The sequence below is a fragment of the Pollicipes pollicipes genome, unplaced genomic scaffold, assembly GCF_011947565.3.
Source record: "Pollicipes pollicipes isolate AB1234 unplaced genomic scaffold, Ppol_2.1 Scaffold_4002;HRSCAF=4701_pilon_pilon_pilon, whole genome shotgun sequence".
Classification (NCBI taxonomy): domain Eukaryota; kingdom Metazoa; phylum Arthropoda; class Thecostraca; order Pollicipedomorpha; family Pollicipedidae; genus Pollicipes; species Pollicipes pollicipes.
The window spans coordinates 39485372-39511438 of record NW_023596420.1 but is presented as its reverse complement, the minus strand read 5'-3'; the positions used below and the strand labels follow the sequence as shown (position 1 = coordinate 39511438).

Genomic DNA, 26067 nt, shown 5'->3' with positions numbered 1-26067 from the left:
CATCACTGGGAGAGGGTTTGGCCGATGTTAATATTTCCATGTCAAGGGCAGGGCGCTGCCACAAAGGGTCGCAGTGGCATGGGCCACCAGAGACTACGTCACCACGACGCGCCCATTTCATATTTGACCAGCGAAGCAATTCGTGATACGTTGATGAATTAAGAGCGAAGTTTGCAAACTGATAGACTCAGAGAGACGTTTACCAAGTGGCTGACGGAAAGAAAAGTCTTCGAACTGGTCACCTGAGAGAAAAGTGTATGAAATGGTCTGCTGCAAGCAAAATTCATAGCCCAACACCACCAACCAATGTAGAAGCGCATCGACATTCACAGAATACTTCCTTGGCCTCACTGCAGTTGAAGGGGTTAAAAACCAAGCTTCAGCGCCCCGACACATAAATGTTCTCGCCAGCAACCCGTCACGACACGCCTGTGGTCACCAGCTGCCACCCTGGCTGTACCTCGCCTAACCAGCCCCACCTTGTCGACACACCTCCCCGCCCCCAGCGCCTCCTCCTCGACTGATCCCGCCTAACCAGCCTCGTCCCGTCTGCACACCTCCGTCCCCGGCGGCCTGCTCCTTCGCTGTACCCCGCTTAACCAGCCCCACCCTGTCGACACGCCTCCCCACCCCCAGCGCCTCCTCCTTGGCTGATCCCGCCTTACCAGCCCTACCCTGTCTACATATCTCCCCGTTCTCGGCAGCCTCCTCCTTGGCTACCCCCGCCTAACCAGTCCCACCCTGTACACATATTTCCCCGTCCTCGGCAGCCTCCTCCCTGGCTGTACCCCGCCTCGCTAGCCCCGTCCTAGTCCCGCCTCACCAGCCTCGCCCCGTCGACCACCTCCCCGTTCCCGGCGGCCTCTTCCTTGGCTGCACCCCGCCTCGCCAGCCCCACCCTGTGGACAAAAATCCCCTACCCGGGTGCCTCCTCTTGGCGTGCCCCGCCTAACCAGTCCCTCCCCTCCCCACCCCGTCTACACACCTCCCCGTCTCCGGCGGCTTCCTCCTCGCCAGAGATGGAGATCTTGCTCATCAGGGCCGTGTGGAAGTCCTTCATCTGCTGGATTAAGTCCTCGCCCACCGACACCTCGTCCGGGTCAATCTCCTCCAGGTTCTTGAAGCCCAGGATCGAGTTCATCTGCGGGAAGGAGCTCACTGATGCCGAATACTTGCTTGCGCTGTGCCTCCCCGAACTATTGATCGGGAATACCAGTGACTGAGAGCAGCAAACACGGCACGCAGCGGCCGCGTGAATGCGAGAAGTACGGTGCGCTGTGACAGAGTCCGGCTCAAATCCCCAGCGCTGAACATTTTATGGTCCAGTCGCCGCGGCGCGCTCAGACTCCAATGCCTGCAGCAGTTACCAGCGGCATGACGGCAATCAGGAATTACAGCTGCGTGCGATCCCAGTGCATTCGTCACAGCCTGCATCGTTCGACGTCTTTCGAACCTGTTCTCGTGGTGGGCACCGGAATTCCTTTGTCTTCCTGGCGGTGACCGAGGACGGCAGCTCGGACTGCTTGATCTCGACGTAGCGGCGCAGCTGGTCCTTCTGCAGCTCGCCCACGTAGTCATGACTGCAGGAGAGCAGAAAGGCATGTGTCGGCCGAAATTTCCCCCAAGCTTTTCGGGTGTCGGACTTGCCTTAGTGGCGCAAAGAACGTAATGGCTGGCAGAAACCAAGTCACTTCCGAATAATGCGCCCGCAATTACGGTAGCGCAAACGGCTCGGCCGTTTCGCGCACGTGCCTGTCACTGATTTTGCCGCCGGTTTTCCTCGCTGATTTCCCGCTGTCCCCAGCTTTCATACGTGGCGACGTCGGCATTTCGACACATGGTACCGACACCTCGACGCCCGGTACAGCTCAGCGGCGGACGCGGCAACGCCGGGCATCCTCCAGCGCGTGACACCACAGCGGGACTCACAGACGTTCTACCGTGGCACCACACCACCGCCACCCACCGCGGACCTTACGGGTCGCCACGGCACACTGACCTGAAGGCGACGATGCTCTCGACCTGGTGCCGCAGCTGGATGTCGTACAGGTGGTGCAGCAGATAGCAGAGCTGCAGCTTAGCGCCCTCCGCCATCTTGATCTGCAGCAGGCCGCGCCTGACGGACGCCCAGGTCATGTCAGCACGGGCGACTTAGCGGCGGCGCGGATCCAGTTAAAGTGGACGTAAAATAGCAGCGGTGATGTAAAATATGATACAGGCTCAACCTAGGGTTAGCTGTTAACTTAGACAGACGAACTATTTCGGCAGACATATCTGTCGGTCTTGCCCTCATGTACCACGTTCGGAAATGCGTGTAAAATGGCCTAAGCATTTAGCGAATCTAAATTCGACGGAAACCACTGTCCCCGTCGCGTGCAAGGCCGTTCTCCCACGCCACCCACCGGTGCTGATCCTTTCCGTCCGGATCGAAGGAGACGTCCCAGGAGGCGTGGTCGATCATCACCAACAGGTCCTGGATGTCCTCGTCGCGCAGGTATCCGATCAGCAGTAAACGGTCGCAAAGCTTCAGCAGCGGCCTGGAGAATGACACATGTACATTGGTACAGTGGACCACGTGACCAGCCCACAGACAGCAGTAAATGTCCACATTGGCTGTCAGTACAATATACGGAATGTTTACAGACAAGATGCTCATAACAGACAACGTGTCTTTTGCCTTCGGCTATCTGTGCTTAAGTGCTATTTAGCGTACTTAATATGCTAAAATGCAATGACTTTACAAAGGTACCACCCAAGATCCCTTAAGCACTCCAGAAGGATCCAAAGGACAGACTAATAGAAAGGTAGTGTCGTCATCAACACATGTTGGGCCACCATCAACCGCAAGAATGAGATTATGAATTGATGTGATATAAATATGAATGAAATGGGAATATGAAACTTAGTTATGGTATAAATAAGCTATCACACGTTGACTGCTGTAAAATTTATGTTAACCATTCTCTTCCGCTGCCTCATTCCTGTAAGGTGCACCATTAGAGCCTGCCTCACTTATTACACCTGACGCCGAGGTAAGCTTACACAAACAGCGTCTCGTTGCTGCCCCCGATTGAGTCCCGGTTATGGATCTGGTTCTTCTCGTAGGCCTCCTTGAGGGCCTCCATCACAAAGATGCGCACCGTCTCGAAGTCGAAGTACGGGATCGTCAGCTCGCTGATGTTCTCTGGCAGCGGAGACAGCGTATAGTCGGTGCCACGAGCAGTGAGGTTAGCGCCTATGGGTACTATCGTCGCAAGAACTCTCAACTCATTTTGCCGAAAAAACCGGAGATCAAGGCATTTATTGCTTACATCCAGGCTTAATAAATTGCCGGAAATGAATTATTTGTTTGAAACTCAGTGGCTTGAACAGCCAAAATTCTATCGCCTTTTACAAATCAAAATTGCCTCCAAATCGAAGTCCTCTAAACAAGTGACAAGGGAAAACATTGAAATAAAGACGTTGTTAAACTGTTGCATGCTTTCGTTCGTTCAGGCTGCGCGTCGGAAGATGGGAAACGCTTACGCAGTTTACCAAGCGCCACTTTTCACTCATACACAGAGGGGCGCGACAGACAGCCGCAGGGGCCCCACAGCCTCCGCTCCGTACCGATGGTGTCGGAGATGGGCGAGGTGGCCATGGCCGGCTGGACCGACTCGGTGGTCTGTACGCTCAGACTGTGCGCCATGGACGGCTCCTCGTACAGCGCCTTCAGGTCCGGCCCCAGTGGGATGACGTACTCGTTGCTGGTCACCTCCCTGGCGACGGGACCGGCCGTCAGGCGGGCGGGACACGAGGTCAGGTCACGTAGATGGTGGAGCGCACAGAGCTGCCGAGCCTGGCTGGCTGAATGGCATTCGCTGATTTGCTGACAACGCAAACTTGAACACCCAGTCGTGGACTGGACCACGACCTTGAAAGTTCCCCGTGACGTCTTCGAAATAAAAACGCGTTTTCATGGCATGACGAACTTTCAAGCCGATCTTAAACGAGCGCAGTGTTACGCACCGCATATCACCTCTTGGCCAGAATATGCAAGCGGTCGGCGAGCGCCTAAATCTCAGACGATTCCATTCAGATAAATTCAGCCAAGCTCTCCCACAACGGATTCCTGTGCTTACGACCGACCTTCTCAAATAATCTGGAATCGGCCACGCCTCTCTCAATCATCCCTCTCCCTCAAACCCAGCAGTCGCCTCCCTCCTCCGCTCCCCAGCCCCCGGCACTGACATGGTGTTGGCGTGGGACTCCATGTGCACGGCGATGAGCAGGTCGTAGAAGCCGGTGCGCAGCGGGCCCGACATGTACTCGGCTCGGATGGCGTACAGCAGCTGCTTGTCGTCCACGTGGTGGCAGAGGATGTGCGCGCCGCGGTAGTTGGATTGGAAGCACACGGCGCAGTACAGCTCCAGGGTGTGGGCGTGGAAGCTGCCGACCCCGGAGGGAGACGCGTCACGTACTGCTACCCGGCGATGGCGCGGTACTGGGAGTTAATTTGGGTCCGACACTGGCTTCGGAAAGTTTTTCAATGTCCCTTTTGTGGAAATAGTCAAATATACATCTTCTACGATTAGAAATACAGCAGCCAATGAACTTAATGCAGCGCTGGTATCAATAGAACTGAATACCAAAAATAATCCTGCAATCAAAGACGCATCGGCAGCAGCCTCATCGGCGGGTCGGCATGTTTTTACAAACGTGGTCACGGCAACCAGACCGGCATCCCGCTCGAACAACGTCCATCTGCGTCAATCTTGACATTACAAGACGCTGAAGCGAGTGCGACGATCAATGGATCTGTCCCATGACGATCCGGACCATTGATCTGCGGCTCCGGCCGCGATCAGCGGGCCACGATTTGACCTGACGGCCCGATCTGACCTGAGGAGCCGCTCGTGCTCGATCAGCTCCAGGATGTCGATGCAGCGGTCCTCCTCGGGGATGTGCAGCGCCAGCATGGGCACCGGGTCCTCGCAGTAGATGGACCAGCCGCGGATGTCCGACAGCTTCAGAGCGTGCACGCGCAGCGATTTGTTCGGCACGCGCGCCCATTGATGCGGCTTCAGCAGCTGGAACTTGAGCCGCGGCGGGAACTGTAGGCGCACAGGATCAACGTCAACGTCAGAGTAAATGAGGAGTGCGAGGCTATGCGAATTCTTATTGCACTATGGATTTAACATTAGAGCATATCAATTCAATATATTCTCTCATGGCGACGATATTGTTTTAGTAATGCACTCATAAAAGCAGGATGAAGAAAAGAACCAGATTACCGGTGGGTACAATATCGCATACAGACTGACGAACTGATACTCATACAAAGGTCATACGGATCGGAAAAGGTAATACTGAGAAGCCATAAGCCTCAGCACGTGTTTGTGAAAAAAAATGTTAAACGCAAACGATCGCTTATTTGCCGGCGGACGGTCCGCCACCCCAATCGGCGCGACCTCGCATGAGTGTCACCTAACCTGCCACCTGATGTTGGTTAGCTCACTTGTCATGACCTTCTGTCACTACTGCTCCTTACTTTCCACCCATAGCGCGATTACTTTCAGGTGGCATGAAGCATTTCTCTGAGCTTTAAAAGCCACGCTTGACTTCACAGCCATCGCGCCCATGTCCGCTCCCAGGCGTACGTGCCTGCGGGACCACGTGTTTCTCGGAGCTCTGCAGCACAGCCGCCGACAGCGGCAGTGAAGTGGGTGTCCGCCCCAGCTCGATCTGCAGCACGTCCTTGCTCGTCGCTTCGACGAACACGGCCGGGAACAGCTTCACCCCCGGCTCCATCTGTCACGGACATTGGCGGTGAGACCGGGACGACCTGATGTCCGCGGCTTCTGGTAGTGCCAACGTCAAACGCACGCGCGCCAACAACGATGTGATGCATCGGACACAGATGCGGTCACTAACATCCTATCCGAAGCATAAACACCACAAAAGTCTATGGGGAGGGCAAGTTGAAAGAAGCGTTTTGGTTCTTTGCAACACGTACCAAAATAGTGTTTTAGTACTCGGTAAGAGTTTGGCACATTTTGTATTACAATGTCAAATTATCCCCATGCCTATTCATAGAGGCTCTAAAACACTGCAAACTTTGCCGCCGCTGCGAAAAAGCCGCTGCTGCTTTATCAGAACTAGTGGCATCGGGGTGGAGGGCGGGAGGGGGGATACCTTGAACTTGATGGTAGTGTCCTTGCCCTCGCAGGTGAATGTGATGAAGCCGGTGGAGGTGTCGATGAAGCACCCGATCGACATACCCTGCGAGGCACCTTTGCCCGAGGCGTCGGCCGACACCTCGGCCAGCAGGTCATCAGCGCGCACCATGTAGCAGCTATGGCGGTCCACGCTGCGGGGAGGAAGGGAAGACGTCACAACCCGAACCCCGGCGGAGCGCTGCCTGGAGACTGAAGGCTGTGGCTGTTATACGCCTTGTACACGGACATGCTTGGTGATAAATCGAAGTTCATACCGCAAATTTCACATTTTGTTCATCAAATCGTGAGAAGCAGTATATAAACAGACAGTCGCGCCAAAAAACTCCGTCTGCTGAATACCAGCAGTTGAGCTTATCCCCAAAACGCGTGGTGAAACGCTCAAAGTTCAGCTTCCCCCGACACACACGAGGTGACGGATGAGCCGCACTGACCTTCCCTCCGGATCGCCGTAGACGTCCGTCTCAACGACGGTGACCTTGCGCGCCGCCTCCTGGCTGAAGGTGGTGCCGTGGATGTGGTACTGGGTGGTGACCCAGCCCACGTACACGTGCGCCGGGTCCTGGCCCGGGAAGATGCGCACGCCGTAGTAGTACTCGTTGATGAGGCGCAGACACTCGGCGTCGAAGGCGGCGCCGATGTCGTCGGCGCCGGGCTCGCCGTCCATCTGCGTCAGGTTCGTCACGGAGAGCCGCTGCCGCGTCAGCCGGTCCGGGATGGTCGGCGGCATCAGACGCATGTCCGCCTGCCGGGGCGGGAGGAGGGCGGGGCCTGGGTCAGGGCGGGTCGGCTGGGGACGGGGCAGCGGCGACGCCGGCGAGGCTCAGCGGAGGTCCGGGTCACATCAACAGACGTCGTCAGTGAATGAAGGTTTTGCATCATGTGGTTCTGGTTTACTCGGAGATGCAGATTGGCATCTCGTAGCATGGCGATCAGTCGCAGCTGGCAACCGAGTTGGTGACCTGACTGACCTGGGAGATGCGCACGGCCGGATTGGTGACCTGCAAACCGCTGAGCGGCTGGCCCCGCTCCGGCGGCAGCTCCAGGGTCGGAATCACGCGGTCCTGGCTCTTGCCCCGCTTGCCCAGGCGATCAGTGCTCTGGTCACGCTTCTTGAAGAACCTGCAAACCAAGGAACACTGCTCAGTGTGTGGTGCAGGGCAACAGAGCTACTCACACCGGGACAGATTTTCACTGCAATGTCTGTCGAGCTTACTACGGTATTTTTCAGTTCCCGTGCGATGCTTTGGGCAATTCGAAATATATCGGTTAGGCAGTGCGCACCGGAATTACTTCATATGTTGAAACGTGCACATCAAGCAAAATCAAAACCAACCATTTCAGGGGCCTATTTGGCATGCATGACCTGGAAGCAGACGGAGCGTCACTTCATGGTTTTTAAATCGAAAATATCTGATGATCTCATCACCTGAATGGAGATTTTCCGCGCTCTTTTTTCTTGCCCTCCGGCTGCGGCGTCTTCTCCCTGGCGGCCGCGGGCCGCCCTCTCTGCATGTCCATCTCGCTCGCCGCCCGGCCCATCTTACCTGTCGAAAATCTACCTTCACACAGCCGGCCGTGAAGTGCTGTGTGGCGGACACACTGAGGCGCGGCCCATACTCCATCGCGGGTAGCTTCTGCCGTTGCCGTGGTGGAAATTCATGGTAACCAAACTGACGTGCGCACAAGGGACATACGGCTACTACGTGACGAGAGGCCCCATTTACTTCGAAGCCTTTTACAGATTCTGCTTCACTGCTCATCATCGCTCCGCTTTTCACAGCTTTCCTTTAGAATCAGATGACAGCCGATTATGATGAAATAGATGACAGCTAATAAGCCCATGGCTAAAGCGAAGTTGCTCCCGGACGCGCCGGCCAGCGGCGCGGAGCCCCACTTACTGCCTCGGCGCGGTATGGCCGGCGTGGGCGTCTCGCCGTCCACCTTAGCGCCGTTCATCATCACCTCGTCCGACTCGACGGCGTCGAAGCCGTTCTGCAGGTCTGAGAAACGGGCAGAAAACACGTCAGGGTTATCGAGTCCGGTGCAGCGATGTCCCTGACTTGTGACGTAGGATATGGCAGAGCCAGTACCCCATGATGGTGTGTGTTTAAACAAAAACAATATATATGCTAGTGGGGTCACTGACCTTTGACGTCTGTTACAGCAAGGTCACGGACTCTCAATGTCCGATACAACGAGGTCACTGACCCCTCACGTCCGACACGGCGAGGTCACTGACCCTTGATGTCGGACATGGTGAAGCCGGACTCGAGCATGGACTGCTTCAGCGCCGACGGCGGCCGGTGCTTGCCCTCGTTCCGCAGCCGATGCTGGCGGATCCGGATCTCGTTCCAGCGACGCTCTTTCTCCGCCTCACTGCCCGGTCACGGTGTTGGGGATCAGTGTCAGGTAAGCACGCCTGCCCAACTCCTGACGTTCAGAGGCTTCTGAGCAGAAACCGCCCGCGCATTTCGCCACGAATAGCTTCCTTGTGAAAATGTCGCCCCATAACTGCGGAAGCCGTGCGATATTCGCCCTCATGTTTGGTAAAAAATAAAGCTGCGGCACCTAGCTGCGGCCGGTAGCTTATAATGATTTTCGCACTCACAGTGCACACCAGCACGTGTCGTTTGCCTTGACGGCAGCTGCTCTGTGCCAAGCTCGCACCACAGACGATATGTCCCCGCCCCTCTCCCTCCACTTCATGAACGTGAGCATAGCCAGCGCAACAAATCAACGCACTTCACTGGAACTGCCCCCTCCCCTGTGTCGCGCGTGGACGCACTCGATGAAGGCGGTCTGGCAGGTGACGGGCAGCGAGAGCCTCAGGAACTCCCAGTTGGCCTTCTCCAGCGTCTCGAAGGTGGCGTGCGAGATGCGCAGGCAGGGCGGCGAGTCGGAGCCGGCCGGGATGCGTGTCACGTCAATGGGCGAGTTCTCCACCTCGTCGACGTTCTCGAAGATCGGCTGGTCCTTGGTGTACCAGAAGGTCATCGGTCGCGTCATGTTGCTGCGGGGGGAGGGGCGAGACCGGGTCAGGCTGAGGCGCGGCACGCTAGCTGGGGTGTTGACGTAATGAGCGCGCCGCGGTGGCTACCGGTGATCCGCGGTTTCCCGTAAGCAAACGTTGCTATGAGTACATCCATTGAAGTAATTGCTGTGAAGCGCAAGAGGTTGCTAAGAGTGATAACTCGTAAATATTGCAAGCCATTAATCGGAGTCGACGACGACGAACTGGATTATAAGCAGTCTTTAACAGATTCGACGTTCGTAAGCATAAATTGCACAGATAAATACCGCAATAAGAAAGAAGCGATATTTTTGGACGATTAAGACAAAGTTATGCGTACACATAGATCTATCCGGCGACTGGTCAAATCGAAACAGAAATGTTTCGTAGCACTCATCCGTTCAAACAAACCACGAGGTCCGCTGGGAAACCAGTCTGATCATCAGACAGCGGAGACCGCCACAGAACGCGCACCGCCCACTCACACGCAGAACGGCTCGTATCCCTCCTGGAGTCCGCACTGCGTGAAGAACTTGAGCGCGTTCACGTCGTGTCCGAACGCGAACCGGGCTCGCTGCGAGAGCCCGAGCGTGCAGGCGGGCACGAACGCGTCGCCCACCACGTCCGAGAAGGCCGTCTCGCCGCCCATGGCGTCCATCATTAGCTCGCCGTTCAGCGAGAAGCCTGCGCCGGTGGCGGGTCAGTGGGAGGGATGATCATCGCTGTCTGATTATCATCAGGTCAGCAAAGGCATGGCTTTGCCCCGCGCCGGGACCAAACTAAATGATGATCAGTCAGTGAAGAAACTCAGAACAATTCTGCTCAAGGGATAAAAGACCGAAATAGAGATGTTTCATGACATCGCGGATTTATTTACCAATATCACATCTACTATGTGTTTATGGAATTGCGGGGCTACCGATGCGGGGCTACCTACGACAGTCCCGCTGGTTTTTAAATGAGGAATGTCACAAGTCTGCAAATCATGAGCGGCTTTACTGCTTATACACGTTTTTAAAGCTCAAGTACATCAAAATCCCTTCAAGAGGTAATATCGAAAGGCATCACGCACCCAGAAAGTCATTCTGCGATCGAAGCGATGGAAGAGAAAGCTTGAAATGATACGAAAACAGGTTGAGGGGAATAATATCGTCAACAATACAACATATCCAAAAAATGCAAACTACATGCTAGGACGTTTGCGCCGCTGGCAATCAAACAGAAGCCATTACAAACGCGGAGCGAATATTGGTTCACAGAATACGATTGAGTCGATCACGTGACACCCCGGCGCCAGTCTAGCCACAGCTGTATCACGGAGTGCATCGGTGACGACAGCGCGTCTGCATCACGGGTGTCACAGCCGGAAAAGGCTCGCCGGACTTCCAAACCTCTTGGAGTTTTGTCCTCGGTGCCCTCCCCCTCCCCCCTCCGGGTCCGACTTACTGACGGTGCGGTCAATCAGGTCCAGAAAGACGCCGATGACGTCACCGACGTGCCACTTGTGGCCGTACGTCTCGCACGCACCCCCGCACCACTTTTCCTCCTGGACGGCCGGGTCAGCTCAGGTTAGGTCAGGTCAGGTCAGGTCATCTCAGGCCAGCCGGCGCAGGGCACGGGTCAGCAGAGGCGTCAGTGGGCTTCGGCCATTAGTGCGCGAGTGGAACAAAACGAAGCACGACATGTGGCGTCCTAACGAGGCCAAAAACCGAAACCAAAGCACACGGACGGACGTTGAGATACAGGGGAACGAGACTCCAACACCATGCACCCGGCAGAAGAGGGTCAGCTGAGCGCTGGGCTGTGTAGCGTGTCACTACTCACTGATGGTGCGGTCATGGAGATCGAGCATGCATCCGACCAGATCACCGACGTGCCACTTGCGGCCCAAAATGTCCACCTGGTGGTTATGGTGCTTATACGCCTGGCGGTGGCGCCGTGTCCGTTAGCGGGTCACGAGCGCACTCGCCGACACGGCGGCCACCCTGAACGGCTAGCGCTACCACACCGTCGCCGGCGTGTCGCGGCTTGCTAGCGGACGCACCCCAAGGCCTCCACAGCGCCAGGTGCGGCGTAGGTTAGTCGACAGCTAACACTATCGGCTCAGTTATCCACTGGGCGCACTAGACTCTTGTGATGTATAAGCTACATGTGTGAGGGTTGGGGCTGACGGCATGGTCCGACGGTGACGTAAAACGATCAAAATCAGGCCGTTGTTTTGCTGATGCAGAGGCACGATGCATAGAACAAAGGCATGTTAACGCGTTACTTCACAAGCCGATTGTGATCCGATATAACCGTCTTGTTTGAGTAAATAAGATGGCTAGCATGCTTCTATTCTGTACACACAATCATACACTAAGTAGTAGGCAAAATAAAAAAGCTCGCCGCCGCTACTTCCTTTTATCCCTGCGTTAAGCGCGGCTGCAAAACATGGCGCACCAGAGGGAGCATGGTATAGCATCACCAAGGACACTGTTTAAACAGCCATGACGACGACGAACAAAATGACCGTCTCTCATTTCGACCATCAAGAGATTTATGCTTGCGAAATAAAGGACATGTCGAAACACCAGGAACAGCCTTGAACTTGCAGGGGCCGCCAGTTCATCGACAAAGAGATAACGGTGCAAGACTCAATGTGGAAGTGGGGGGGGGGGGGGGGGGAGTCGGTGACGTACGTGGTATCCGTCGAACGCCCAGGACGACTCGTCCTGACCGATCTGGCGGCCCGGGTACGCGTCGATGCGGGCCCAGCCCACCTTCATGGGCCCGTCCGTCAGCACTTCGAACTCAAAATACCTGGCGGCGGGAACGGACAGCATCGCAGCCGTCACGCACTGCCACAGCGGCATCAGGGGCAGAGGAGAATGTGATCGACGAAATCAAGACGTCGTCATTCATCATATATATAATCGAAAGGACAGAGGTCAGGAATGATGCAGAACAATCTTAAATGTTTTCAAATTCTACAGGAGGCTTCGGAGGCGCTAGACCAAGCTGAACAAAAAAAAAAAATGAAGGAAAGCCCCAATATCATTGCAACCTGCAATTGTCCATGAGTAACACCTGGCAACAACGCGTCCTTTAGCATACGAAACTAACGGGACTCGCACATGGCGAACCAAAGGCTTTGCGTGAAGCCAACTCCGAAAGAGGAGAGAAGTCCTTGAGTCGCTCACCATTTGCCGGAGCTCACGGCGTACGTCTTCTCGGCCCGGTAGGTGCGGTAGTTGGCCCTCCCGTTCAGTAGATCGCTGGCCGGCCCTACCAAACGTAGGAGCAAGTCAAAGGACCCCGTCACACTTCCATCTGTTTGACAGACTGTTTTGGAGGGCTCTCACATGAGGTCCTCATTACTGAAATATATATATATATATATATATATATATATATATATATATATATATATATATATATATATATATATATATATATATATATATACCATAACTCCCGGTTACGCCACTTAGTGACCCAGATGACCTTATGCCGCACCGGACACTACAAAAAGCTTTGACCGGTAGTTCCCAGTGCCTCGTCTTCGTATTTTTTTGGAGTGCAGGTAACGATCTTCCCCATCGCACTTTACTTAAAGCTTCGCAACTACTCTCGTCCCCTCCCATCACCTGTCCTCAAAATATGTAGCGTCCCTTTCAAAACCCAGCATCACCGCGTTTCCCCTTCCCTCCCCTATTCTCAATGCATACAACGTCTCTTTCAAACCCCGACATCACTGCGCTCCCCTCTCCCCCCTCCCCCCCCCCCCCTATCCTCAAGGGACACAACGTCCCCTTCCCAGTTCAGCATCATCGCGTTCCGTCAGGCCGCCTTCCCACTGGAGGAAGCCCTACGCCGCTCCAGCCGCACCTTCGTCGTGCTGCTCGGACGGCGGGTCCAGGATGTAGCCGTAGACGAGCAGCGTGCGCACTGCCTCGCTGGCCGTGTCCCTGTTGGCCTTCTTGATGGCCTCGTCCACCCGGCGGTACGGCACCAAGTGCGGCGTACGGATCATCTCCATGTCCTGGACACAGGCGGCGTCAGCACGACTCGCGACGGTGTGAAGTGTCAAAGTCATTTCGAAACATCAGTCGCGCACACATCGCATCGTTCACAGAAACATCTTGTTTACGTTAACAATTCACCAAAGTCCCCGTGTTTGTGTCGGCCACGATAAGCTGTCTCATCCAGCAAACGCACTTTCAGGGGTGTGTTTTTCGGCGCGGAATCGACTCATCAATGAGCTTCGACGTTTTCGTCTGGTGTGCCAGACATGCATATGAGTCCAATGCGGCTCCCTCCGCAGCGTCCACCGCAGTGGTGGTGCTGCCGGAGCCGTCCCAGCCGAACACTCGGGGTGCCCACCTCATTGAGGCCGTAAGTCCAGCCCTGCTGGATCCTCTCCTTGGACCACACCATGTGTGTGTTCTCTGCCAGCTTCTCCACCAGCTCCTCCAACTTGCCTGGGGGTGATGCAAGGATGTTTTACGGTCAAATGGCTTTATCAACTTTGACTTTCACGTCATTAAAATAAATGCCAGCGTCGCATAAGTGGAGCACGGCGGTCAGTACGTTCACAAATCATAACTACAATATTTGCATCGGTGGGCGTGTCCGTACAGCGAAATCAGAAGCGTGCCATGACTTACATACACTATCAGTAATATGCTCATCACCGCATACTTTCAACAGCAAAGTCAGCCTTCGGTGGTGCCTTACCACTAAGTGACACCTGCGACAGGTCCAGGGGGGCCGGCTTGTACCCGTTCGGCTGCATGAACGGATCGTTCGGCAGCCGGATAGACTTGATGCGATTGGGCGGCTTGTCCAGCGTGATGTGGTAGCCCAGCTTCATGATGGTCCTACCAATAAGACGGTCAACGTAACAGCCGCCCATAGCAGGGGTACAAAACCTCGCAGCCACGCTCGCATGGCGCTGGTGAAAATAGAACACACGGGTGTCCAGTGAGTATTACACCAGCGTCAGGTGATGGGGCGAGGGTAAAATGACATAAATGAAGAACAACTGAGCTGAGCTAAGACAGCGAAGCCGTTGGAATGGAGTGTTTTTGTCACAGGTGAGAATGTTCGCGTTGATGCAAACAGCATGAATCAGTAAAACGGCAAAAATCGGCATGGTAGTTACTGAGGATTAAAGAAGCGTAGGGCGAGAGCGCAAACATGACGCATTTACATTTCGTCGGAGTAGAAAGCCTCCATCAAGCAATATCAATGAACGTGAGCTTGTGGCGTCGTCTGTGCTGCTGCAGTCACAGTGCCACCCTTCGGCCTCTCCTCCCCTCCACGACGTACTTGAGCGTCTGGAGCGCCAGCTGGACGTCGTAGCGCTTCTCGGCGGGCGGCAACCGCTCGAACTGCGTCAGGCAGGGGTGCAGCATGTACTCGTCCTCGCGCTCCTCCCCATACCGCCAGCCCTCGTCGATCTTGTTCATCGCCCAGATCTCGTGAATGTTCTCGGCTAGACGGTCGCGGATCTGCTCCACGTAGTGCGGCAGAGTCACCTGGCGGACGCGAGGGAAACTGTGCTTGACCACTATCCTGCCAGGTTTGGCGCATGCGACATACACAGGGTGTTTCACCTTAATTTTGAAACATGAGACATAGACGGCTTGTGACGATCAAAGGGACTGGCAGAAATAGCGATGATTTAAGGTAGACCCACGGACATTGTTAGGGACCAATGTATCAGCTGTTGAAACAGCAGCTCTAATGGTCGCTTCATGCTACAGTTTGAAAAGGAAATATATCAAAAAAGGTCGCGTTGGCAGTGGCGTATATCGAACATCTTCTGACTAACCATGCCACATGAATATGCAATCAAATATATCTGCAACTGCCAAGGACAAACAAACATCGTCTCACCCATTCACTCAATCATTCAGTTAGTCAAAGCGTAGCGATCCACGCCACGAGCGTCACGGCGTCACTCACTGCCGATGTGTCGATGGGCTGAGGCACGAACACGGGGTCCTCCTGCTCGACCAGCGGACCGGCCAGCACGCCCTTGGCCAGGTCTCCAAAGTGGAAGCAGGGGTCGATGGACATCTGCTGGCTGGGCAGCAGACACTCGCTGACGGGCGAGAAGCCCTCAGGCGGCTCGAACTTCTGCCGGCCGTGCTCGCCGCCCAACAGGAACCGCGCGCTGCCGAACCGCCACCAGGTCAGGTCACGTCAGCTGTTCTCTGGCTATGGTCACAGTAGCGCACGGTATGGTGTGTAGATCACAGCGTTCGTGTCGCGACTTCGCCCACGCGCGCTACCGACCCATCCCGGGTCAGGCCAGGTCATGTCAGCTGTGCTCTGACCAGGGTCACAGCCTCACTGACCACGCGCTGCAGACGCATCAAATTCCAGCTCAATTACAGGTCTGGTAGACGGTGGCCTGCCCGGTGATTCAGGGCCCCTATTACCCTGACCTGACATGTCAGGTCATTACCTGACCAGACATGTCTCGGAGATCAGTGGGGACGAGCTGACGAGCGGTGCATGCCGACGAGGGGGGGGGGGGATCAGTCGGTGCTGGCTCCTCCAGAGATGTGGCGAAGATGACCGGGCTTGAAAGAGTTCGGGTAGATGTACCTTGGCTATATAAAATGGTAAACCGATGACTTCAGGGGCAATTGGCATATTACCTCCAAGAAACTGAAATACATTCGTTCCGCTGGGTAGAAAAGAGACAAAAGTAAGGCAAATGAAATAAAGAAAGCATGTAACTTACACCAGCCAGTAGCACAGATTCATTATGTTTGTAAGAACAAAGTGATGTTGGCACCTGAGCTTTGAGGAGCAGCTGATAACTGGGAAGAACATGCCGTCCAAGTTGAAGTCCCGGAAGCAGCCCCTGATCTTCTCGCCGTTGAACGTGAACTCGATGCAGGGCACAGTCAGGTCCAGCAGCACGCCGATGACGTCGCCCTTCCTGATGTACGGCTCCGACTCCTGCGGGAACACCAGCGTCCTCCGACCCCCTACAATGGCGGTAATGGGTTAGTACATTGTGATGGGAGATAAACGCTGCCAACTCGTCGCGCCTGAGGTTTCCTTATTCAGATACCAGGCAGTAATTGGGGAATTTGCAGAGCCTGGCATTTAAGGATGAACAGAGCTTATGCATCGTGCTCATTCCACAACAGCGCAAAATTTACCGCGTGTTTTGTTCTTTCCCGGAGCACAACGACGTTCACCTGCTTTTACGCTGCTGTTCTTTCGAAATGTTTGTGGTAATGACACGAAGCAAAATTCAAGGTAATAGGAGTTTGCAACGGGATCTTTTCCGCCATGAAAAAACGGAAAAGATTGCACATAACAGCTCTGGCTATTGCCTAACACGATGACAGACGGTATAACAAATATTTTCGTCTCTGCAGCCTGGTGATCCCCGGGCGAACAGCGGGCCTGAAATCCCAACGCCGGACGTTTCGACGAAATCACAATCCCTGGGGGAGTGCCCACCTGTCCAGAGATGGGATCCGTCGAAGCCGAAGGAGTAGAGGTCGTCGCCGACGCCGTTACCACCCCACTTCTCGCCACCGCCCGGGTACGGGATGTAACCCATGGTGTTGGCCCAGCCCATGCGCAGATGAGGAGCCATGTGGCTTGCCTGAAGAGGTGGAAAGGGGGCGGGGCGGGGCATCAGTCAGCTGCAGGGTGTGGTGGTGGAGATACCTTGCCAGCACAGCCATGACAGATATACGTAAAGGCGTATCTGCATATTTAAAAGGTTTTATACAATTGTAAAGATCTTTATCACTATGTAAAGGCTGCGCTTAGATACAAAACCCTGCGTCGTTTGCACTGCAAGAGCACGTTTAAGACAAAAGTGATGATGATTGGTGACAGACCATACAGCTGTCAAGCCGAGCTGGTGCAGTTCGGTGAAGGCCCTCACTCACAGGGCGACGATCCTTGAGAGGCAAGGCAAGAAGCAGATACACACCTGCTCGATGTGGTCCACGGTGACCTCGTAGTACCACCGCAGGTACATGGAGGAGCCCTGCACTTTGCCCACGTAGATATTCGGGTGCACGCTGGAACAAGGAAGAACGGCTTGGACCCCACTCCCATCCATGACAGGGTCACGATACTTGGGAACAATGAAAACCGCACAGCGATAAACTCTGTGCAAAACGACTCGCCGCAATAGTGCAGGTTTACCTGCTAGTCGCAGCACACACTGAGGCTCGTGGGCATGTGGTGGCGTCTGGCGTAAAAAGCAATACAACGCCACACCCATGACAACGCCCCGACGGTCTGGCCATGCGGCGGAGTTTGACCTCGACTGACCTTGAGACGTGATCGACGAGCGCGGTCTGCAGCAGCAGCGACTTGCCGGGCAGCAGGTAGTCGCAGATGTTGTTCTGCGAGCTGCGCACAGCCACGCCGTTGCCGACGCAGAGCGACCGCAGCACGTCCAGCACCTTGGGGTCCCGGCCGTGCTTCTCCAGGATTGAAATGATGACCTTGATGTGCTCCTCCTGCGGTGCGCGGGACGCGGCGCGTTACAGACGCGGGTAAAAACGCGTGTGCGTCCCTGCGTGTGTCGTTTGCCAGCCCATGTCATCTGTCATAGCACGTGCTGATGCCGGATACACAGTCGTTTTTCGGGGCACTGTGCTCAGGGAACTGTACTGTGTTCTTGCCTCTATCAGCAATAATTGAGTCTGGATGGGCCTTAAGGCGGAAAGCATCCACCACTTGGTCTCATAGGTAAAGGATTTTACCTATGCACCATAGTAAGAAAAGCGTTTAACTGCCGAAAATATGAGAGTGAAGTTATCCTTCTCTTAGTCCATCTAGTTTTGAACCCCCAGAAAAACCTCCAGCAGCTTATCGATATCGACGTCTACTGTCTACTTCCTCACCGTCACGTCCGTCAGCACTTCCCCGATACCCTGAACACGTTTCCACTCCAGAAGCCGCCACCGACCTTCATGACAATGAGCGCCTCCGGCGAGTCGATGAGCACACAGTGCAGCACGTCCAGCATGCCCTCGCCGCCCGCCTGCGATCCCAGCCTCGAGAACAGCCAGTTCAGCCGCATCGAGTTGGCGAACTGGGCGCAGTTGTTGTGGTTGCCCTTAATCATGGCCGCTGGAACATGGGGCACGTCAGCTGATCCGCACGACCAGTCAGCGATCGCGATAAGTCGGGTTGTGCCACTTTGGGTGGTGTGCTTTTTGTCAGATCTTCTCAGGGGCACGAGACAAGGGCCTGGCCATGCGCATTAAGAACACGCTGATATCATGTCTTGTCTTGTCTTGTCTTGTCTTGTCTTGTCTTGTCTTGTCTTGTCTTGTCTTGTCTTGTCTTGTCTTGTCTTCTCTTGTCTTGTTTTGTCTAAGAGCAAGCTGATGCTTTGATATGCGGGACGATCGGCAGTGGACACCGCTGAACACACACGTCACAATGACAGCATAAAGGCATTGCGCGTGTGAAGGCTTTAATCAATTTAAAGCTTTTCCATACGTGTTACTCACTGCAGACATGATCACAGAATGACACTGGTCGCAGCGTCAAATCGTGCCAAATACATCGAGCTGAACATAAAGAAAAGGGTATAACGCGGCTGGAGTGCTCACCGCACTGTGTCAAGACCCATCCGACCTCAGGGCGGCCACGTACCGAGCAGTTGGTACAGGTAGTTGCTGATGATATCCCACACTGCGACAAGACCCATCCACCCTCAGGGCGGCCGCTTACCGAGCAGTTGGTACAGGTAGTTGCTGATGATGTCCCACATCTGGCCCGACTCCTCGCCGGCCAGGGACACCAGGTAGCCCTCGGTGGTGATCACGGTGATCTTGTCGATGGCGTCCAGGATGAGGTTGAGGATGCCCTCCTCCTGGCACAGGTCCTGTCGGTTCCGCAGCGCCCGCAGCTTGATCTGACGTTCCTCGTGGTCTGAGGGGCAAAAGGGGAGCAGCCGGTCAGCTGGATGGGACGGAGGGGGTCATACTAAGGGGTAGTTTCTGGCAGCTTGGCGACGCGAGAAGTCCCGAATAGGACCGGTTACAGTAACTGACGCGAACACTACGAAAAATCCCACAGGCTATTATTAGAACGCAAAAGGAAACTGGGACCGCTGCCGTGAAACACTCATCTGGGCTGTTGGATGTACTACAGCAGCGCCTATTTATGGAAAGCAAAGCGCCAATGGTCTGAAGTCACCTGTCCTCTAACTTTCAGGCTGATATCACGTCGAAATTATCAGTTGTCGTCCGCCGCACACTAGCTTGTCTGCACCAATATTTCCACTTCATCATCATCATCAGAGCCCCAGCCACCACGTAACTGACCCATCTCGGCGTCAGGCTGCGCGAAGTAGTTGATGAGATCCTCCAGACACATGACGATCTCCTTCAAGTTCATGGAGCCGAGCATGACCGAGTGGCGGCGGGCGGAGCGGATCTGGTCCAGCTGTCTGTCAGGACAAACACCCCGCTGAGGGTCGGGTCACATCCCGCCGAGGGTCAAGGGTCGGGTCACATCCCGCTGAGGGTAGAGTCACATCCCGCTGAGGGTTGGATCACATTCCACTGGGGGTCGAAACACATCCCGCTGAGGGTCGGGTCACATTCCGTTGAGGGCCAGGTCACATCCCTCTGAAGATCGGATCACATCCCGCCGAGGGTCGGGTCACATCCCGTTAAGGGTAGGGTCCTCATCTGTCGTTCATATTCGGCTCGGGCGTGAAATAACAGATTGAGCGCGTCGCATGCAAGCTACCTAGGCAAGTTTAACGCATACTCTTGGAGAAGTTCGGGTGTCAACTGGCTTCAGGCCGAATCACGTGAAAACAGGTTGCATCACCCTTCATGTGTGGAAGAAGATGAGGAACGCACAGGCCTGCTTCCCAGGTAAACAAGCGTGATTCAATCCTGCTCCGTCAACGTCGAATCATGGCGAGTTTTCAGGCTTCTCATGTGCGGCAATAAAACTCGATAAAATACTCGACATTCTCCAGTAATTCGAGGGCATGTGATCTCAAAGCAGCACGCACTTGATGAACTTGGTGAAGAGAGAGCTGCATTTGCGGATGACCCGGGCGGTGCGAGACTCCTCGTCCTGGCTCCGGGAGAACTCCAAGCCGTCGTCCATCTTGCCCTCCTCGTGAAGGATGGCCTGCTTCACCTCCACCTTTCCCACGCCCTTCTTCTTCGTCTCAAACGCCTGCCATGGCCGAGAAGCCACGCGCCGTTGTTAGCGAGACGTTCTGGGCTATGTCCACATGAAGACAATCACAACTAGATAATGACTTCAGGACGCGGGGGTTGCAGCGAAGAACTAATGAACTGACGTCATCCAAACACGGAATTGAGTGAAGCCACAGATAAGAGGTCGTAGAGCTGTACAGCTACAGCTTCACGCCGCTGAAATGTTGGAGGAGTCCTCCTAAAGCGCCAGCGCTCGCGGCACCCGATCGTCTCACCGACCTTGTAGGAGAGCCACAGTCCGGACTCGATGTGCTGGACGATGACGGTGGAGTCGCCGTACTTGATGAGCGGCGTGCCGATCACCTCCAGGTCCTTGTCTTCCAGCATCACCTTGTTGTCGTCCTTCTCCTCGCGCAGGTAGAACGTGGTGGACGCCACCGAAGAGTCGGTCCTCCGAAGAGCAACGCGCGTTAGGGAAACACACTGGCGCGAGCAACGCCGACACTGACACTCGCTTGCAGTTCATCTTACAGCGCGATGACCGGATTGTCATGACTGACACTGACCCTAGAAAACCTTTTGAGCGGGCTAAACGAATTTGTCAACCTGTAGTTGCATATCTTTCACCACTGCATCCCCGAAAACAGGAGTGTTGACGTCAGGGCGCACACGAACACGCCCCCAACAGCAATTCTTTTCAAGGGCTGCGAACCGTAAGTTACAAACCACCACAAACGTGCTTTTTCATGCGGATAGTTCAGTGAATTCGCAGCAACAAAGCACAACAATTAGACAAGTGCCCATCGCCAGCTCAACCTCGCCCACACCACTGGACGCCGGACTCCCCCGCCGGGCCATGCCTGCCGGATCAACTGACCTCGCCTGACCCCAGCTGGCCACGTCTCACCTGTGCATGAGTCGGATCTCGTTCTGCTCGTTGATGCCCAGGTAGCGGCCGGTGGTGATGTGGCGGATCCTCATCGGGTGGAACCAGTTGATGTAGCCGCCCGACCACTTGGTCCTGGCCAGCTCTAGCCGCCACAGCGAGCGCGCCTGGCTCACCACGCTGCCGCCCTCGTACACCACGATACTGCGGGTCAGGTCAGGTCAGGTCAGGTCGAGTCACGTCAGGTCAGGTCAGGTCACGTCGAGTCACGTCACGTCACGTCAGGTCAGGTCAAGTCACATCAGGTCGGGTCGGGTCAGGTCGGGTCGGGTCAGGCCAGGTTGAGCCAGGCCAGGTCGAGCCAGGTCAGAGCCAGGTCAGAGTCAGGTCATGTCATGTCAGGTCATATCAGATCTGGTCGGATCAGGTCAGACTAAGTCAAGTGGGGCTGTTTCAGGTGACGTCTGGTCAGATCCAAAGGCAAGCGGCCACAGAGCTGACAAACATTCTTCTTAAACCGTCACGTTATCATATATTACTCATTCCCTAGTCTGCGGCCGTTTGAAACTTGCCAATTAAAGATGGCAAACATGAAGTCGCGGAATCTCGCCATTGTGCTATAGCTATAAGTCGGTCATCGTAAAGCCGCTTACTTCTGAGAGTCGTCCTCTGACCAGTTAGAGGGAATCGTGAGGCATTCATCTCCTCCGTGGAAGAAGCGCAACACCTCTCCACCAAATAGGTATCCTGAAAGGCATATCATCAGTATCATCAATGAACGGACGCCGGCTCTGCAACGTGCCTTAGTGTAACATTTAAAACTGCTGTCATATGATACATATCATATGATGATATAGAGCAAGTCCATATATGTTTTCTACCGCACAGCAGTGCATGCGGGAAGATTGATGCGAACAAGGAATGACCAAAAGACGCTTGTGACGGAGTTCGTTTCTTCGATGTTCCACCACTATCACCCGTAACTCACCGACGTATTTGACGCGACTGAGACCCGTCCCAAACGGCGACACGGACCAGTGCGTCACGTGGAACGAGGCGTTCACGATCGGCACCTCGTTTTCCAAGGTCGCTTGCTGGAAACAAACAGCCGGGTCAACCCCGGCTGCCAAGGAAAACGGAGCGACACCACCTTGCTGCCCTTGTGTCTTTCAGCGTCCAACTACAGCGCAGTTACTGCTAGCAGGAGTCATGGAGACGTTAGTCAGACTGCACCTGACGGTCTTACAGGACTTAACACGCCTTGTGTCGCCGGCGTGCGGATATTGCTCCCGACGACGATACACGAAAACAAGTCTTTAGGACACTCAGCGGGCCACCGGATCCCGCCGCAGAACCACCCATGAACCAGGTGAACCTGCAGAACCAGGTGGCACCGGAACCATGAACAGCGTACGACATGTGGTGCCCGCTCGGTTGTCAGGCGACAGGTGTAGAAGTCACGTCCGTGCAGCGCTCACCAGGTAGCGCTCGGTGGCGACGGACACCAGGATCAGGTCGTCGCCCACCCGCACCTTCTCGCCCTCGGACCTCTGCTTGGAGGCCGGGTGGATGGTCCACCAGCAGGCCTCGCCTGCCGTAAACACAACCACGTCGTCACGCGCGGTCGGCCGGTCCAGACGTCGTAATCGGCCGTTATAGGCTGTGTTTACCGACCCGATTAGAGGCGTCAGGGCTGCATCCCGGCAGTTTGATGTGTGCAAGGAAACGCTTTGGGGATTGGGCCTGTTGTGCCAGCCGATCGAGAATAAACATTCCAGCATGCTCACAACGGCTGTGATATGATCCTGAAGTGTGGCGAATTGCATCATCGTGGCACATAGATCGGCGAGCCCGCTGAAGTGGCCTGGATCAAAGGCTGAGCGTCCCAGACGTGCGAAGCCACCCGCCTGCCGTGATCTTGAAACGCATGGACGCACAACGCACAGTGCAAGGCCTTCAAGCGCAGAGGGTGCTAGCCATACGCTCTGATGTTTCCAGGTGCTGGCTGACAGGTACCGACCTTGGCAGTGCTCCTGCAGACCGACGTCGAACGCCAGCTTGTCTTTGGAGGAGCTGGTCGAGAGGCACGCAAGATACTGAGGGCAGACGGAGAGACGGTAAGACGGTGCTGCGTTTTGGCGACGTCGGTGAGAGCGGTATGCCACGTCAAACTTCTTGGCGGAATGGACGGAACATACTTGACGAGACAGATACGTCAAAGTCCTGGACTTCTAAAATGCAAAAAGAGGGCCTGGAACTCCCATTGGTGTGCTAATGTGCACATCTTCGTTTGTCATCATTTTTGTTTCTTCCTGAGCCCCACCTGATTCAGTCACTGTTCTCAAACATGGCATATATGACGCCCAATTTACGAGGAGCAAAATGTAGCAACGTCAATGACCTTTACGAGTCATTTCGCACTTTCGCAATCGAGCGCAGAAACAAAACTCTAACTCACATACAAGAGTCTGAAGCTATGAGAGTTATGGAAGCCCCACGGCACCCGACGTGTTAACGTGGTCTGAATGACGTCAATACATGAGGAGCCAAGCCGCATTTGCTGCCGTTTCCGACCCGCGGATGGGGTCGGAAACGTCGGCTGGGGTCGCGGGACGTCGCGTCTCCGACCTGGCGTTCAACCGTCTTACAGGCGATGCGTTCCCCATCCCGTCAATCCGGACTCCAGCAACACTCGACAAACTGCCCTGACCGAATTAGAAGCGCATTCTTCTCATCCTCCAAACGACTGGAGCCGCCTCGAGGCGCATGTCCGCCTCAGGCATCTAAGCTCTGGCCTCCGGTCCCCTGTCGACGCGTCGACCCGGTGTCGGGGTGCGTCTGGGGCCGGCGTGGTCACCTGCCGCCCGGGTGCCGGCCCAGCGCGGCGTGTGGGGCTCTCCGGCGGGGGGGGGGGGAGGACCGGTGACGTGGCGCTGGAGCTGCGCCCAGCGCAGCTGTCCGGGGAGGGGGAGGGGCTGTCACTGGGGCCGCTGGCGGTCCGGAGCTCCCGGCGGGCCACAGCGCAAACGGTGGCCACAATGCGACCCAGAGGAGTCGGCATGCCAGGTATATTGTGATACAGCAACGTGCAAATGCACATCTGTTCTGTCACATCTGCAACGGCTTGAAGGCCACGAGAACGATATCAGCTCCGGGATCCGGCGCTTTGCGGCTTGGTTTGCAGCTGCCCACCAGATTGGAACTTCGTCTCCTGCACCAAACTACCCATGTGCATTTTGCACGTGACCATGCTAAAAGTACACGCTTGCATGACCCTGTGCCCCGTGCTCAGAAAGATGATTCGGACGTGAAGAGAATGCATGAAGACGCATTATCAGCTGGACACTTTCACACACTCTCACTCTCACTCTCACACTCTCACTCTCACGCACACTCCCACGCTCTTCTTTGAGCACACTTGTAGCCATAAGCGCCGGAGCTTGTGCAGATTGGGGGAGTGACCGGGAGTTACTTCAAAGTAGTTTCCTTTCATACACAGCTGTAAATCTAGTTATGAATTTTCACAAAAAGTTGGACGGCTTGGCAGCCCCTCCCCAAAGCCCCTGAGCACCTCTCCCAAAAAAGCCCCGGCCGACCCCATTTCCCCGAAAATGCAAAAGTTTCGCGCCTAATCAATGGTTGCATCCGCTTAATTGCAAATTGACGTAAAACGTATGAATCGTGCAGCTTTGCCACAACAATAACATCATGCCATTCAATTAGTCAACGTCATTCATGTCAATGTCTAATTATGATGTCAATGACAATGACACAAACCATGTCATTCACTTTACTGTCATGTCATTCATTTACTGTCATGTCATTCACTTTACTGTCATGTCATCACTTACGTCAATGACACCGTGTCAGTGTTCAATTATCATGTCAACGGCAATTGCGCGAACTGAGTAGACATCAGCCCGCTCGAGCATGGGTTGACAGCGTCCCGGCGTCCCGGTGGAGAACCCCTGTACGCCCGGCGGCGGCGCCTCCGGGCGTCGGGGTCGGGTCACGGCCTAAATAGTTGGCAGGGTGCCCCGGCCCGGCGGCCAGCTGACGGCGAGCGCCGCGGCGCCCGAGGTGGGGGAGGGGGAGGGGCTCTGTGGCCAGGGGCGGCGCGACACGCCCGGCGCGGGGGAGGGGGAGGGGGGCGACTGCGCGGCGTGCGGCGCTGCCAGACAGCGCAGAAGAAACGACAACCAGTTCGGGCGCGGAATGCAGGTCCAACGCGTGGTGGTAGGCTTATTGGTGGAATGGGAGGGAGGGGGGGGGGGGAGGACAAACCTGGCTTATGAAGAAACGCCAACCTAACTTATGAAGAAATCTCGTGATTCGGCAGCAGTGTGCAGTTAATCATCTACAGAACACGGTAGCACCATGATGTGCACCTCACCAGAAATAAAAATGTCCAAGCGCTAATACTTGGCCGTGCGTATGAATATCTTGAAAACGCGGTCGCAGTGGAGTGCACTCGCGCTAATGTCATGCACCCATCTTTTGTCGGCGAAGCATTTGTAGTTGAGACTGGTGCCCTCTAACGCCAAATTAGTACTGCTTCATAGTATAAAAATGTCAACAACTTAGAGCTGTTTCGTGCGTTATATCGTTCTGCAATCCAACTACACACAACCCCATTGTCAGCCGTCCTGGATTTTCCCGGACCGGTGGCATTGCCAGACAAACATTCCGCCCGCAGTCTGAGCTGTCGCGCGCTTGGCCCAGCAGTGGTCGCCGTCTGGCCCTAAGCGGCCGGCGTCTGGCCCAGCGGCGCCGTCTGGT

At 55.2% G+C, this 26067-nt stretch overlaps 1 protein-coding gene across 1 annotated transcript in view; it reads right to left on the bottom strand.

Moving 5' to 3' along the window:
• Window positions 1-26067, bottom strand: part of LOC119094482 (ryanodine receptor) — a 39563-nt gene that overhangs the window by 11873 nt on the left and 1623 nt on the right. Inside the window, exons 2-40 of the mRNA XM_037217542.1 lie at window positions 23309-23384; window positions 22767-22879; window positions 22277-22382; window positions 21942-22035; window positions 21310-21492; window positions 20682-20853; window positions 20249-20418; window positions 19545-19669; window positions 18949-19149; window positions 18176-18339; window positions 17533-17723; window positions 17186-17276; window positions 16702-16849; window positions 16022-16217; window positions 15181-15391; window positions 14542-14750; window positions 13948-14090; window positions 13594-13691; window positions 13099-13252; window positions 12411-12495; window positions 11910-12030; window positions 10675-10774; window positions 9714-9912; window positions 9004-9228; window positions 8458-8594; window positions 8117-8218; window positions 7645-7762; window positions 7187-7337; window positions 6650-6960; window positions 6175-6349; window positions 5644-5790; window positions 4882-5093; window positions 4231-4428; window positions 3610-3758; window positions 3043-3184; window positions 2403-2537; window positions 2000-2116; window positions 1454-1580; window positions 986-1141 (exon numbers count right to left, since the gene is read on the bottom strand). Of these exons, the coding sequence (XP_037073437.1) occupies window positions 986-1141; window positions 1454-1580; window positions 2000-2116; window positions 2403-2537; window positions 3043-3184; window positions 3610-3758; window positions 4231-4428; window positions 4882-5093; window positions 5644-5790; window positions 6175-6349; window positions 6650-6960; window positions 7187-7337; window positions 7645-7762; window positions 8117-8218; window positions 8458-8594; window positions 9004-9228; window positions 9714-9912; window positions 10675-10774; window positions 11910-12030; window positions 12411-12495; window positions 13099-13252; window positions 13594-13691; window positions 13948-14090; window positions 14542-14750; window positions 15181-15391; window positions 16022-16217; window positions 16702-16849; window positions 17186-17276; window positions 17533-17723; window positions 18176-18339; window positions 18949-19149; window positions 19545-19669; window positions 20249-20418; window positions 20682-20853; window positions 21310-21492; window positions 21942-22035; window positions 22277-22382; window positions 22767-22879; window positions 23309-23384 (5952 nt within the window). The remainder of the gene's footprint in view (window positions 1-985; window positions 1142-1453; window positions 1581-1999; window positions 2117-2402; window positions 2538-3042; window positions 3185-3609; window positions 3759-4230; window positions 4429-4881; window positions 5094-5643; window positions 5791-6174; window positions 6350-6649; window positions 6961-7186; window positions 7338-7644; window positions 7763-8116; window positions 8219-8457; window positions 8595-9003; window positions 9229-9713; window positions 9913-10674; window positions 10775-11909; window positions 12031-12410; window positions 12496-13098; window positions 13253-13593; window positions 13692-13947; window positions 14091-14541; window positions 14751-15180; window positions 15392-16021; window positions 16218-16701; window positions 16850-17185; window positions 17277-17532; window positions 17724-18175; window positions 18340-18948; window positions 19150-19544; window positions 19670-20248; window positions 20419-20681; window positions 20854-21309; window positions 21493-21941; window positions 22036-22276; window positions 22383-22766; window positions 22880-23308; window positions 23385-26067) is intronic.